The sequence below is a fragment of the Puma concolor genome, chromosome B2, assembly GCF_028749965.1.
Source record: "Puma concolor isolate L17-30 chromosome B2, mPumCon1.1.hap2, whole genome shotgun sequence".
In the NCBI taxonomy this organism is placed as follows: Eukaryota; Metazoa; Chordata; class Mammalia; order Carnivora; family Felidae; genus Puma; species Puma concolor.
The window spans coordinates 117541180-117557314 of record NC_141671.1 but is presented as its reverse complement, the minus strand read 5'-3'; the positions used below and the strand labels follow the sequence as shown (position 1 = coordinate 117557314).

General features: G+C 37.3%; 1 protein-coding gene across 9 annotated transcripts in view; it reads left to right on the top strand.

The window, feature by feature from the left end:
* The window catches only part of PTPRK (protein tyrosine phosphatase receptor type K), a 571143-nt gene that overhangs the window by 272065 nt on the left and 282943 nt on the right, over positions 1–16135 (top strand). For all 9 annotated transcript variants that reach the window (XM_086707798.1, XM_086707791.1, XM_086707797.1 and 6 more), the window contains exons 4-5: positions 11974–12055; positions 14389–14504. In XM_086707798.1, coding sequence (XP_086563924.1) covers positions 11974–12055; positions 14389–14504 — 198 coding nt within the window. The remainder of the gene's footprint in view (positions 1–11973; positions 12056–14388; positions 14505–16135) is intronic.

The window sequence follows — 16135 nt, the reverse complement described above, 5'->3', positions numbered from 1 at the left end:
CTGAGCCACCCAGGGGCCCCTCCCCATCTATCTTTAAAGCCTATTTTTATTCCATTCCTTTTGTCTTCTATGGATAACAAAAATAGTTTGTGAATCAGTCATTTTTTAATATAGTTTCAGGCTTTTGTAATTGTACAAAGAGTTCCCAGGATATCTTTTCATCGGTATTATAATTTCTAAGGTTCTCTGCCCCAGATAAATCATTCTTATTGATTGCCAGACACCCAGAGGATAAGGTTATGGGTATTCTTCTAAAATGATGTTGACTTTATGATATGGAAAGGGATGTCATTTTCCCTCTTTTTTGACTGAAATTTTAGGCTTCAGTACTAGCTAGCTTCAGATCTCTGAGTATCCTACAAAACCATTTTTTGTCTTAAAAGTTTTAGCAAGAAAGATTCTTAAAGGAAGACCATCTCCTTTGCTAATTTATAACATATGATTGTTTTATTAATATATTGCCAAATATTTAAGTTGATATTCTGCAAAAAATTAAATGAAATGTATACTTTTAGTTAATTGATCTTAAATAAGATTTTTTAAAGTCAAGGTAAATATGTGTGTGCATTTTTATGTGTATGGAACCCCCCCACCTTGTTTTTTGGCAATGCTAGGATGGCTGGCCCTATTGAATCCTCTCTAAAGTTTCCCATTATTATCTTCTGCAGAAACTGTGAAATATATTGTTCATTACTTCCCCTAGTAAATATTTTTGAGTGCTCGCTAGGCTTTTTACTAGCTAAAAACACTGACATCTTAAATTATATACTAACACCTCATTATATTTGCTATTTAGTCCTTATAGTCAAAGATGTCACTGTACTTGCCCATTTACTTATAAAACAGGGAACAAATCATGGAGGTTTTTTGTTTTTGTTTTTGTTTTTTTGAAATCCCTAAATTCAAATAGGAGTACACAAACTGGTTATTCTGATGAACTTTGTGTCATCATCTCTCCCCATGCTAATCCTAACCTATTTTTTCAGGAGGGAAAATTTACAGTACTTTTGGAATTACTTAATTCTCAAACCAGGACCATGAAAGCAAAGGGTTTCTCTTTTCGTCCATCGTCTGAAGAAAATAATTACTTATTAATATGTTTGCATTTGTGATGTGAGAGCTCAAATTTAGCCTCCAGTTGAACTTTGGGTTATACTACCAGTGGAGTAGCATTTAATCACTTGGTTCACTTAAAGATTGCTTTTCTCTCTCATATAGTATGCACGACCAACAGAATTCATATGTAATAGATATTTGGTGTTACGGTACATATAGGTTGCACTATGAGTTTTAACTTTTTTTTAATTGAGCCCCATAATTATAAATTAAACCTCTTGAGAGACCCCAGCTTGGTGAGGAACGGACTTACTGTTTAGTTTGAAGGCCTTTTTTTTTTTTTTTTTTCGGATATAGCTGTGTAAGTGAAGTGATCTACTTCTGCTGTGTGTAAGATTGGACTGTGCTAAAATTTAAAAGGTTCTGCCTGTGGATTGTAGGAAGACAAATGGCTCATCTCTAGAAGTGAGGAAAAATAGTACTGTAATTCAGTGTCATGTTGATAGAAATAGCAACCTTAACCAGTCATCTTTTATTTTTGGCTCAGACAACTAACTATAAAATATAACCCAGATGGTGGAGCTATGATAGTAAAGATACAGAAATGACATTTTGCTGATGAATTTTCTGCTACCCTTTGCTTCTCTACTTTCAGTTTTATACCAGATCTTTTATGGTGTAAGTTGCTTGCTTATGTATCTGAGGACAGACCCATAGGATGAAAAACGTGTTTCGTGGCATTTTTAGATCTTGGATTATTTCACTTAACTTTTGTTCATTTCCCTCTTCAAAGTTGCCTTTTTGATTTTCTCTCTTTTGCTAAACTCATACTCTAACATAAATTAGGCTGTGCCATGAAATCGTGGGCCCTATTTCAATTTATTTTTGAACACATTACAAGCATTTGGAATGTAGACTCTGTCTGCCTGTCTGCCCTGGAATTGGCGATGCCTCTAGAGAGAGCAGGGTGGTGGGCACATTATACTGCAATCTGTAGTCTCAACCTTCTTACCGTACTGGGCCTTGAATTGAAATGAAGAAGGAGTCATGTAAGGGTAGTTTAGTGAGATGGGTATAGGATTGTTCAAAATGTTTTGTGGTAGAGATTAGGAATGGAGAAGGGAGTCTGTGCACTGAGTTTGTTGTAGTACCAAAGAGTTGAGAGGTGTTTCTCATGGTCTCTGGCATCATGCCACCTGGGACTGCCCTCTTGCCCCTTTATTTCTCCCTGGTGTGGATGTTAAGGCTCTACCTATGATAGTCAGTCCCTGGAGGAGGAAAGGGAGGAAAGGATTAATAGCTATGGAGAATCTTCTGGATTCTTTTAATCCTCACAATGACTCCGCGAGGTCTGCACAGGGATTTGAGTTGAGGGCTTTCATTTAGAATGGAGGCTCTGCCTAACATGTCTGTGCTCTTATCTGTGTGTATACATCTTAATTATCATGAAGGACTTATACCAGAACCTTTTTGAGAAAACAGTATATACTGCTTTCCCCTAAAGGCGTCTGAGTGATCTAGAAAACACACAGAGAGCACAAAAACTCCTCCTGTTTTTATATTGTGAATATTATTTATTTTTGTTTCATGCTTTGAGTTTGTTTTCAGAGATGAAAACTTTGTCTGGGTCTCTCTTAGCCACATTATGAACATTATGTGTTTTTGATACATATTAACCTGCATCAATATATATTCAAATTAAAAAGACCATTGACAATTTGCAAGTGTAAGATTTTAGGAATGAAAATTAATTTAGATAACTAATAGACTTATTACCAACTTAAATTTTCTAGCATAAGTTCTAAAAATGATTATTGTTAGTTTCTTTATTTAGATCTTCTACATACGTTGGTGGTTACGTTAGGGAGAGCCACTCCCTGGGCTAATTTGAAGCACAGGAATGTACCAGCCTGTCATATTGATTTCATTGTGGAGCCCTCTGAAAATCACCTTCTATGGGCTTTTCTTTTTACATGGTCTACTTTGGCATGAAATCTCTTAGGTTTTATTTTCTCCTTTTGATTTTGCTTCTGCATTTCTGCTGGCTCCTGGACACTGGTGTGTGCTTTGACTGATGTCTGTTGTTGATCAGGCAAATAGATCATCCCTCTGAAAAGGGCTGCAGTTGAATGCAACTGCTTTTCATGCGAGTGTGGTCTTGTTATACCTAATGTGGTCATCCACGTAAGATAATGTAGCAGGCCCTCTCATCACTTAGACCTTGGTAATGCTAAACCTCAGGGATATTTTTGTAACACTGACATTTTATTCAAGAATACTTGGCTACAGTATACACAGAATTTACATCATAAAATCAACTCAAGTCTGTATTATATTATTATAATCATGTGTGGATAGATAGATAGGAGTCTGTGTGTGTGCGAAAGAAAGAGAATATCTAAACCCACACGGCAGCTTCTGTTGAGCGGCAGACCCTGAAACTATACAAGAAGCCTGTATATATTCAGGTAACTGAGTATAGGTTTTAGAATCTCTGGAACGCTTATTACTCTGTGCAGACTGTGAAGTCTTGATGGGAAGAGTCCTCCTAAGAAGTTGGCCGTATTTAATCTCGGGACATTTTAAGGACAAAGAACTGGTTTTGAATTCTTATGCACTTAGAAATCATGGAGGTGCTAAGGGTAGCTAGAATCAGAAATATGAAAGAGATTCAGATGAAGAATCAATTAGGGCTTGATTATATGTCTTAGTTGTCTCCCACATCTAGTTAACATGTAATTAGAATCCCCTGATTACTCTTGGAGGCAGCTTTAAAGCCAGAGTATGTAGAAGTATTTCCCTTGCTTCCATGTTTTATCTGTGTGCTTTTTGCGATTGCACATATTTATCTCCTTCAAAGGAACTAAATAAGCAAGGAAGAAACCAATAGAGAAGGACTGTGAAGAATTCATTAGCTTTAGAGAGCTCCACAACCTTTTACTGAAGGCAGTTTTGTATATTGGACTCTTAGAGATAAACTGTTACGTGAATCAATAGGCAAACCAGCCTGCCCATCACAGGTCTGACGTGGAGAACCTCTTTTTTTTCAACACTCTGAGTGAACCTTTAGTTTAGAAAGCAGAATTCCAGACTGACAGTACCTGTACGAGGAGCTGCATTGGGGGAGAGCAAATGATAAAGATTTCAGACATTCTGAAACCTACACTCTGTTTGTTACTTGAATACACACAGTCTTTTTGCATAGTTATAAGGTCTGCCATTCAACAGAAGCTGCTGTATGGGCTTAGATATGCTTTCTTTCACACACACACACACACACACACACACACACACACACACACACACGGTCCTATCTGTTATCTCTCCACACACCATTATAATATGCATTGGACTTGGGTGTCACCTGCCATTTATGTGTATATTAATCTTTAAGTATGAACAGAAATAGAGTATCTCTACATTTGAAAAGAAACTAGATTCAAGATTTTGAAGTTGCCACATAGATATTTGACTTACTCAGTGTAAGATTTTCTGGGACCTATAACCAGAAATGTATTCCTTACAGCATTATTTAACTATTCAAAGGAAGTAATTATGTTTTCATGATTTACAAATTAGCTTAGGAAAATTGTCTGGAACTTTCTCAAGGGAGAGTCATTTTATTATGCCAACAAAATTTTATGAGTTAGGTAAATGTGAACTAAGTACCTTATTCCATACTTCCCCTTGAGGCAAACTATTGACTAAAATCCACTTATATTAACTTAGTTGTTTTGTAGCACATTGGAACTCTTTCCAGCCTAAGTTCTCAGTAGGATTCTTGTGGTAGGTTCACTGATGCAGTGGAGAAAAGAAAAGTCACTGTCTTCAATGACTTTATATTTTAGTAGGGGAGATGAATCTCAAAAATTTATTTGTATAGTAAATTATGTAATTATAATTTTGCTCCATTCGTAGCTCTGGCCCGAGGACACTTCTTCCCAGTCTCCTACAGAGCAGATATTAATCTGCATGTAATTTAGGATTAGGTCAAAGCATGTAAATTAGGATTAGGTTAGGAAACACTTCTACACCTTTGAGTTTCTTTTCCTGCAAACATGCCATCATGCTCATTATTTTCTTCCATTAGACCTTGAGTCATGCTCTGTTCATCATAAACTTTAGCATTGACATCTTTAAGAGTTGCTTTCTCTCAACTGCCTTAGCCCATCTTCATCCTGATGATTTTGCTTTCTTTATGGAAAGTCCATCGACAGATTCTTCGCTTCTTCATCTCCACATTCGCCTACCTTATCTTAACCTGCTGCTCTGGTTAAATGGATCGTGTAATATCTCACAAGCATTCTAACTTTGCATGTAAGCATCTCACTTTCTGACCATAACATAAGCTCATCCCTGTTTCCTTCATTCATTTTACAGAGCTTATCCATCAACCTTGTGGTGAGCTCCAGATCATCAAGCCATCTTTCATTTGCCAATTCATCAACTTGCTTATCATATCAAAATTTGATCTCATCATAATCTTTTTGATCACATTTGCCATTTTCATAAACTCTTTGCTTGCTTGTTTTTCAGTCTATTTTTTATAAGCTTAGAACAAACATTCTGTTTAAAAATCATACCCCATATTAGCTCGGGAGCACTAGAAATTTGTGGTCACCAACTGCAAATGAGCCCATGGGATTCCTGGAATTCCTACTGTGTTTTTCTGTTCAATTCCCTTTCTAGCCCTCCTTTCCCTTCCACTACACTTGATACTCTCCAGTCTGTGACTAGTCTTCTTTTTACCAGCCCATCCCATATAGCTGAGAAAATTGAGACCATGTAATAGAAAATCCCTTAATTACCAATCCTACAATTTTATTCATATTTTAATTCATCTCCCCTCTCCTCATATTATAAAAAACTCGAGTCCCTTCCTATGATCTATGATTTGGATCCTGTCCTATCCTATCTCACACTAACAGTTATCATTTCTTTCTCACATGCACTCAAAAATTTCATCCCAAATTGAATCACCCTTACCGATTTCTAAGCATTTGTTTCCCATCTTAAAAAGCAATAATAATTAAAAAAATAAAACACTTCTCTTGATCCCATATCTTCCATTTTTAATTTTTTTAAATGTTTTAATTTTTTTTTTATTTTTCTAAAATAAGCTCTAGGCCAAATGTGGATCTCACAATCCTGAGATCAAGAGTCACATGCTCTACCAACTGAGCCAGCCAGGCACCCCTCTTCTTCCATTTTTTAGTCAAATTTCTCCCCACCAATTCAGGCACACTTCTTATGGAAATTTTTATATTCATCTCTACTCCTCTATTGTCTTCATCATTGTCCAATATGGTTTCCATTTCTGTTGTTTCATACAGATGGCTTTTCCTTTGGTCATTCCTAATCTCAGTGGCACATATAAAGAGTATTTTTTCTCAGCTTTATTAAGGTACAATTGTCATATAACACTGTGTAAGTTTCAGGCAGACAATGTGTTGATTTGATATACTTATATTTTGTAAAAGGATTACCACCAGAGCCTTAGCTAACACCTCCATCACATCACATAATACCATTTTATTTTTGTGGTGAGAATATTTAAGATTTATTCTCCTAGCAACATTCAAGTCTGTGATACAACATTGCTAACTATAATCACCATGCTGTAAATTAGATCTCCAGAACGTATTCATCTAATGAAATGACTGGAAGTTTGTACTCTTAGTACGATATCATTTATATATGGGATCTAAAAAAGCCAAACTCATAGAAGCAGAGACTAGAATCATGGTTACCAGGGTCTGAAGGGTTTTGGAAATGAGGAGATTTCAGTCAAAGAGTGCTAACTTCCAGTTACAAGATGTATGAGGGGGTATTTTTTTTTTTTAATTTACTTATTTATTTTGAGAGAGACAGATACAGCACGAGTGGGGAAGGAACAGAGAGAAAGAGGGAGAGAAAGAATCCCAAGCAGCCTCCCGGCTGTCAGTGCAGATCCTGATGCAGGGCTCCATCTCACAAACCATGAGGTCCTGACATCTCTTCCACTTAAGACATTTTTTTATGAGCTTTTGTGACATTTTGTGTCCGTCTCACTTTTATTTTTCTACACAATTTTGTTTTTCTTTCTACAATCTCCTCCTCCTTTTGCAGGCTCATCATTCTCAATCCTGTCATGGTAGAAAGTATCAATTAGGGGCTCCTGGGTGGCTCAGTCAGTTGAGCATCTAGCTCTAGATTGTGGCTCAGGTCATGATCCAAGGGTCATGGGATTGAGGCCCACATTGGGCTCCATGCTGAGCATGGAGTCTGCTTGGGATTCTCTCTCTCTCTCTCTCTCTCTCTCTCTCTCTCTCTCTCTCTCTCCCTCCCTCCCTCCCTCCCCCTTTGCCCCTCCTCCACTTGTGCGCCTGCTCTCTAGAAAGAAAGAATGAAGAGGAAGGAAGGAAGGAAGGAAGGAAGGAAGGAAGGAAGGAAGGAAGGAAGGAAGGAAGGAAGGAAGGAAGGCATCTTAAAAATTCAAAAAGAAGTATCAATTAGGAGTTTTCTGGTAACTTTTGGCAGACAGTTTTACTAAAGGAAGGGGACAGAAGCTTGGCTGACTGAGCTGATAATAATTAACCTTTATTGGTGCACCTGGGTGACTCAGTTGGTTAAGCTTCCGACTTCGGCTCAGGTCGTGATCTCGTGGCTTGGCTCATGAGTTCGAGCCCCCGTGTCAGGCTCTGTACTGACAACTCAGAGCCTGGAGCCTGCTTTGGATTCTGTCTCTCTCTCTTCTGCCCCTCTCCCCTCCCTTGCTCACACCCTGTCTCTGTCTCTGTCTCTGTCTCTCTCTCAAAAATAAACATTTAAAAAAACAATACTTACTGAACACTTACTATATACAAGAGACTATCCTAAGCTAGCATACGCATCATCATGCTCCTATTTGTGTCCCCCACACACCAACTGAGACACACACACACACACACACACACACTCCTCACCACAATCATACAAGGTTGGTATTATTTTTATCCTCATTTTAAAGAAAAGTTAAGTAACTGGACCAAAGTCATAACAGTTAACAAGTGGCGGAGCCAGGAAAGGACCTGAGTCAAACTGCCTCCAGCCTCTATTCTTCCATCAAGTTCACTACACTGTGTCTCAAGATAAAGAACCAAATGCAAAGAGAGCATTTCCTTTAAACGGGCTTCAAATTTCCTTTAAGATGCTAACATGTTAGATTTTTAAAGATTAACATCATTTTAAATAGTACATTGATTAGATACTACATTGACTAGGTAGCAGTTCCATCAGCATTACACTCTGCCTATTTTCATACTATACTCACTCCTATGGTCCCAAAGCCATTGGCAATGGGACACAGGAGGCTGGGTGGTTGTTTTGTCTCCCATCCACCCATTCCTAGTGTAGACCTTGTCCTTTGTTACTTCTTTCCTACTTTGTCCTCATAATTACTGACTTCACTGGAATAAAGTGAAGCTGAGAAGTAGAACAGGGGTCTTTGAAGGAAGAGAAATACTTCATAATGAAAAGATGGCTAATCTATGAACACAGAAATGTGTGTGTGTGTGTGTGTGCGCACCTGTGTGTGTGTGCAGGTGTTTTACATTTCATAGAAGTGTATCTGATATGAAAACAATTGTCATGTCACTTTCCAAGTATTGGAACAAAGGCTTAGCGAGAAATAAAAGGGAGAATCAGAGACATTAACTAACGTATAACTTGGAGCAGCTGTGGTAGAGGCCCCTTTCCTGGGGGGTGAGAAAACTTGTACTTGACTCCCAACTTTCCTGTTTACAAATTCTTTTAGAGCCAAATCCCAAATCCTTAACATGGATATATTGCAGCTTTCATTATAAGGTTTTATAAGGATTAAATAGTAACAGGTGTAAAAGTGCTATATAAACCAAACAGTAAGCTCATCAATGTTGTTAATATGTGAGATTTATGTAAGTGTATCACAGGAAAATAAGTTTTATTTGCTTTAATGGTAGTCCAAGAAAAGAGAAGATACAGAAAGAAAAAGTGAGAAAGCCATTTTTGAAGAACTACATTTTTATAAATAGACCACATATCTGTGTAATTAATTGTTGTTGGTTATTTCACTTTTGTTGCAGCCAACATTAAATTATTTTAATTTCCTGTTTATCTTTGTTTTACTTTCTCCAATTGTTTTACTTCCTTTGCTTCACGTAGGTGATAAGCTTGTGCATGTTTACTACACTCCCTGGGAAAAAGTTTCTAATTCGTTTAAATTGAGCTTTTATTCTGGACAATAGATTCGGGCCTTGATTTAAAAGGGAACAAAAGAATCAGTTCTTTATTATAACAAAAAAAAAAGTTTCTCTTTTTAGTGACCTCATTTTCCCTGCTAAGTGTGTCTTTGCCTCATTAACAAGAGCTGGAGGAAATTTCTAAGATCAGATTCCTTTACTACTAAGGATCTAATCAGCTTTATCACTTCAACAGAGCCCTCACCTTGTAAGGCTCCTGTGTCCAGTCAGGGGAAACAAATCTCAGTAGCTTAATTATGGAAAGCTTGCTTGAGCAAATGCTCAGGCCAGATCTAATGTTTGGTGTCAGGTAGACAACCAGGGCTTCCCAGAAGAAGGGAGCAATGGAAGCCATAACAGATGTCACCTTTCACCCATCTAAGAGGCTAGCCTGGGAACAGAATGAACAGGCTCTTTTTGCATGCTGTTTTCACTCCACTCCATTACCTGAAATACTGAAGGTAATGATTCCAATCAATTTTTTTTGCTACTCTAGCAACATTCTTGGATTATTAACTAAATAAGTGAAGTAAGGTTGAATTAAAATGGGGAGGGGGGAAAGGCAAACCCTAAAGAACAAGGACTTTATCCTTTGGCAAACTGAATTAATAGAGAGAATGTACCTCATATAACAGAAAGTTGAACTCAGAACGCCTGTGATAGAATTATCACATGTAATCCAAGCAATTTATTTAACTGGGTCTTCCTGACCTCATCTTGGCAATACTTTTTAATTTAGTTTTTCTCGAACTCTCTCTTACCTTTCATATTTTTTTTTGCCACTTCCTACATCTTTTTTTATCTAGACTTCCAAATTTCTAGAATGCTGCACAACACGCTTCACTGTTTTCATCTTTGCCCAGCAGAGGCCCTAGGTTTGTGCTGAGCTAGAACCGCACCCTGATCCCTGAATTGTCAAATAATGCCCATGGGAAAGGAGATATGGCTGCAAATCATGGAATCACATTGGAGAGACATTCTCCTGAAATTTGTGTTCATCTAGATGCCATTGTTTATACAGATATCTCATATTTTAAAATTATGGTTATTATAGCTTCTCTGGCCCTTTCTAATTTTGTTTTTCTTTTTGATGGGAGTGTTCACCTGCCTGAAACCTCCTGATACTTCTCTTCTTTCCTTGATCATTATGCCTGAATCACACTTTGTTGGCTTTCCTGCTGCTGCTGTATTGTTGCCTTCTATTTCAGTGGTTTTCTCCTCTTCATCTTACTGTGCCATCTTATTCACCCATCATGTTCACTTTCAAATCTGTAACTTACTTCCATGATCACATCTAAATCTAAAGGTTAATGGGCATTGAGGAGGGCACCTGTTGGGATGAGCACTGGGCGTTGTATGGAAACCAATTTGACAATAAATTATGTTTAATATAAAAAATAAAAAAATAAAGGTTTATTGTGAACCTATTTCTTTTATTTGAGATATGTTTGTCCTGTTATCCCATAAGCACCCTAGGCAAATCAGATTTGAAATGTACTTAGTCATTTCTCCCTCAACTTTGTACATTGTCTGCATCACTAGTCCTGGCTAGGGATTCCAATAGCATCATTCACCTAGTGGTGCAACCCTGGAGCCAGAATTGACCTATATTTCACCACAACTAACAAGTCAATAAGTTTTATTTTGTCTGTTTCCTTAGTTTTATTTTTATCTCTCCTTTTTCTTTGCATCTGTCTATTTACATGACTAGTAGCATACAACCTGAGCATTTCCAGCCTCAGTTTATTTTGGTCCATCCTTTGCCTTATAGGCATATATATGTTTCTAATAGATCAACTTGTTTACATATATTCCTACTTTAAACATCAGCTTCCATTACATTTCCTAAAATGTTTTGCAGAATACTCCAAAAATAATCTGTGTATCTCCATGAATAAGGGAGCCCATAGTCAAATGTAATATTGAAATGTGGCATGCGAAATATGGTTTCTCTTGAAAAGTCACACTATATGAAGTTTCTCTATTGGTTGTGACAACACAACTCTATAACACAAGCTTATATTTGAACATGGAAATGTTTTTGTTTAATATTTATTAATATGGGATTATTGACAGGATGTACTCCTGATTTTAGTCCCATGGTATTCAAGGTGTTCCATGCCTAGCTGTCTAATCTCACCTCTTCCCTTTTGAACCTTTTTAACCAGTCAGATGACATTCATTTCGTTTCCCAAACACACAGCTCTATTCCATTCCATTGTATATTGTTTCTTTTGCCTGGAATACTTCTACTCTATCAAATGGCCTCTGGTTTTGAAAATTTAGCACTTAAAAGCTTAGATCATTTGATTGGTTAGCATACTGCTTGGTACATTTTAGGTGCTCAACGTATTTTAAATAAGTAACAAAAACAGAGAAAATTAATAAGAGAAACTTTAGCTATTTATTCATTCTACCTAGATATAGCCCATTCAGGAATTCTAATGCATAATAGCACTTGCTTAATTTTTTTTTTTTTTTTTTTTTTGCTGCTTAACCTCAGTAATTTTTTTTGTTTACTTGGACAAGATTTGGGAAGACTTACATTATAAGATATCTTTAATTCTTATAGGATAAAACTCAAAATTAATTTTTGTAAGTGTGCTATAGCTATTCTTCTTTTACTGTGAAAATTCCTTAAAAATGATTGTTGCCAATGGTTTCTGTTTCTTTCTGACAGGTAATATTTGAAGCTGAAGTCTCAGGAGGAAGGAGTGGTTATATTGCCATTGATGACATCCAAGTACTGAGTTATCCTTGTGGTAGGTTGTGATTAAGAATTGTATTTTTCTATGTCCTTTCAAGACTTGTCTTATATTGGCAGTGACCGTTGACTGTTCATCATTTGGCCATACCTGTCTCTTTTGTTTTTACTCCTAGCCTTCTGTTCACTTTTAAAAGAACACTGAAGCATTTCTAGAATTTTCAAAGCAAATATTTTTCAGAATTATAACTAATTCTACACAGATTAATGGATTCTTTTAGCTATTGAATTACTGAGAACAAAATGCAGATGTAAATGAAACTCTAGATAGGACATGCTCCATCTTTTGGTTTTATTTATTTATTTATTTATTTATTTATTTATTTATGAGAGAGAGAGAGAGAGAGAGAGAGAGAGAGAGAAGTTTCCCAAACAGGCTTGATGCTCAGCACGCAGCCCGTTGCAGGGCGCAATCCCATGACCCTGGGATCTTGACCTCAGCCAAAATCAAGAGTCAGACGCTCAACCCACTGAGCCACTCAGGCACCCTATCTTTTGGTTTCATTAAACAATCTAGGAAAGTAAAGAAGAATGACAAATCAGAGCTCAACGGAAAGGAAACTAAAAGAAACCTTACTAACTTATGTGATCTGCTCAGTTGAAAGTTGGAGTGAAGGAAAGAGAATGAATTAGTTCACCTATTCCAAACTTCAGACTAAAGTTTTGGTAATAAATATCTGGTTAATCCATATAAAACAACAAAATAATCGACAGCAAACAAAAAGTGACTCAGTTTAGTAATACCTTGTTTTGTTATGTCTCTAGATGCACATTGGTTGATCTAGATGCACATTGGTTGATCTCAGATGCACATTGGTGGTATAACTAAATTTATGTGTACATCACATTCAGTGGAGCCAGATATAAAACCACTGGCGTAAATTCAGAGCTTACCTATATCTCCCAACAACGGCATTTTAAAGGGCCCATGACTTCTAGATGATCTGCTCAGTGATCCTCTTGGTGGAAATTTTGTCGCCATTGTAGGCACCATGCACAGGGTGGGGGTGCAGGGACACCGTGCCAGGGGCCAAGGCTGTGTGCCTGGTGAGTGCTTGGTAAATGCCAGTGTGCATCTGCCTCACTACCGGGGGTGGCACATCACAGATTGTGTGACCCTCCTTGGTTCTGATTCAGTAGGTATAGGGGGTGGTGCTGAAAATTTTCATCTCTAATAATTTCCCAGGTGATGCTGCTGCTGCTGGCCTGGAGTTCACAATTTGAGAACCACAGTTCCAGGTCACATTTAGCTCAAGCATTTCTCTTTTTGATGCCTATACAAAAATGAGGAGCTTAAGACAGAGGTAGCAAGTAGGCAAGGGTCTAATGATTTATTCCATGTAGTATGTTCTAAGAAAAAGAGGACAAAATCATCTCACTTACAGTTCAAGTTGGTTTGCTAAATTCTTTCAGCCCATTAGTACATGAGAATGATGTTTCCATCCACTGTTCATTTATAATTATTGAAAGAGAAATGTGAAAGAAAGGCTCTCAGGAGTAAACAAGTAGAAATATAAATTGACAACAACAGTTTTATTGTGCTTTGGGCCTCTAGGAACTTGCTTTCAGTCACCGTGTCTTAGCTTTTCCTGTGTATATTTACTTTCAGTGGAAAACATGAATAAGCTTCATTTCTAAAAGGTAATCATAGAGAACACTAATTTGACAGTCATATAACTCACGTAGGTTTTGACTAAAGTTACCACTTTTTGTTGGTCTGCTATGTCTTTGGGTAACTTTCTTATAACTCTGAATGGATAGGAAGTGGATTTAGCAACAGTTATGCTGATCTATTTGAGAGAAACAAAAATATTTCCTTGGTCTTTGAAATACTAGAGAATCATAGCTTTTGAAATGAAAAAAAATAAATAGAAAGAGAGAGATCTAACTGCTTACTTGTAAATTAATAGTTCAATGGCCACATCTTCATCAGTATGTTAGATATCACTGTATGTTTTCATTATACTTTTCCGTTATGCTCTGGCTTATGCCTATTTGATCTCTCTTGCTTTCTTTGACTTGTAAGTGTTTTATTATCACCCATATGTAACACACTATGACCGACCTTCAGCAGTAATTGTTGAGTGCTCTCGCTGTATACAACAGTGCTCCTGCAATTACGGGCAATAAGTAATAGGGCTATGGAGGGGGGAAAAAAGAGAATTGTGGGAAGGATTGTGTATATAAGCACAAAGAAAACTCAATTTTCTTCCATACGATATTAGTTTTGGCCAAAGGTTAAAAGTGTTAACCACATTATTCTCTTGGGAAAAAGTAACATGGCACGTTTTCTTCATGTGAAAACAGTAAAAATTTTTTCTGCCTTCACAGATAAATCTCCTCATTTCCTCCGTCTGGGGGACGTGGAGGTCAATGCAGGGCAGAACGCTACATTTCAGTGTATTGCTACAGGGAGAGATGCTGTGCATAACAAGTTATGGCTGCAGGTAAGGCCAAGTTGGCAGTTGAGCTACAGGGTACACTTGATTTTTAAAAAATCACAAATATACTGCCTGTGGTGTCATTCGTGTGTGTGTGTGTGTGTGTGTGTGTGACAGAGGGAGAGAGAAAGAGAGAGAGAGAGAGAGAGAGAGAATGGGAGAGAGAAAGAAACAAGTTCTCTTGTTCATCTTTTGATGTGGGAAACAAAGGCAGAAAAAGAAATTAAATATCCTTACAACTTACGTCCCATTTACGAGTCCTTGAGACAGGCAGAGTGGCATTCCTCTGAGAGCCCCAGCTACCTCCATGTTGATACTTTGCTAAAGGCAAAAGGCAATCTCAGCCCAACCCCCCCAGGATCCTGTAAGTCTACTTTAACATAAAAAAATTCCTTTGGAAGCTTCCTTCATCTCTACCCCCCAAGATATATATTGGCAATCATACTCCAAGCTTATGGCCCACTGATATACATCTGAAGGGTCTCATGGCTGAGGGTTTACTAGACAGTAGTAAATGAACCGTTCCTAAGGATAGCTAACAATAGCTAGCCCCCTCAAGGTCCTGGAAACCTTGTTTCCAAGATACCTTAGAGACTCTCTATCCCTAACCCCCTCCTAACCTGAAGGTATATAATCAGTCACCTGTCACAACCCCAGTGCAGCTCTTTCTGCCCAGGGTTCCTATCCCCATGCTTTAATAAAATTACCTTTATGCACTGAAGACGTCTCCTCCAAATCCAAACGCTTCAGACCACATCAGGTTTGATTTAATTGATTGCAGACTCATTTCAGATATTTCCATTATTGGAATATGAATAAACATGTAACAGTATATCCTTAATAAGTATTTGGGTTTGTTTCTAGTGAAAAGTAATGTTTCTCTAATGTTATGTATAACTTGTAAAAACAATTTTTTCTAAATCCATTCAAAGTAGGAAAAAAATGAAAATTTCCTCATTTAATATTTTGAAAAATTAACATACAAGAGCATAGTACTTAAGTAGAAACGGTCATATTCTGATAAACTTCTTTAAAATATTTTAACTAAACTTTGGGAAACTTCCGGAAATGTGAATTGGAAAAGAGCCAATTAAATTTTTCCAGAACTTTTGTGTGTAAGGGTTAATCACAGAACTGAGGTCAAGACGTTTGCTTTGCATACATTAAATCCTTAGTAAATATTTAATGAATTACAATTTGGCATAATGTTGGAGAAATGTAAATGGTACATACAAAGAGCTTTGAAAAAATCAGAGAGAAAACAATAGAGTAAGGAATGGGACTTGCCTTCAGAGAATATCTACCAATCCTACAGCAGTGATGGGGTGAGGGGAGGCGGTGGGGGGGAGGTGGGTAAGGGCTAAGGGCAGCTCTAAAGTCAGGAGCCTGGTCCTGTAGGAAAGATGACTGTTGAGCTAAATATTTGAAGCTAGAAATATAGGTAATAATATCCTCTGAGCCCTTGTATTATTATTTCTTGTTCTGTTTGCATCAGAATGAAGGAAGGGGCTTAAGTAGTCAGAATTTTAAATTCCTGAGAATGACTTGAACATAGATATCAGCACTTATTTTATCATACTTACCATATTCTCAGAGAGGTAAAATTAGTATTGAGAATAATCATTAAGTTGCTAGAG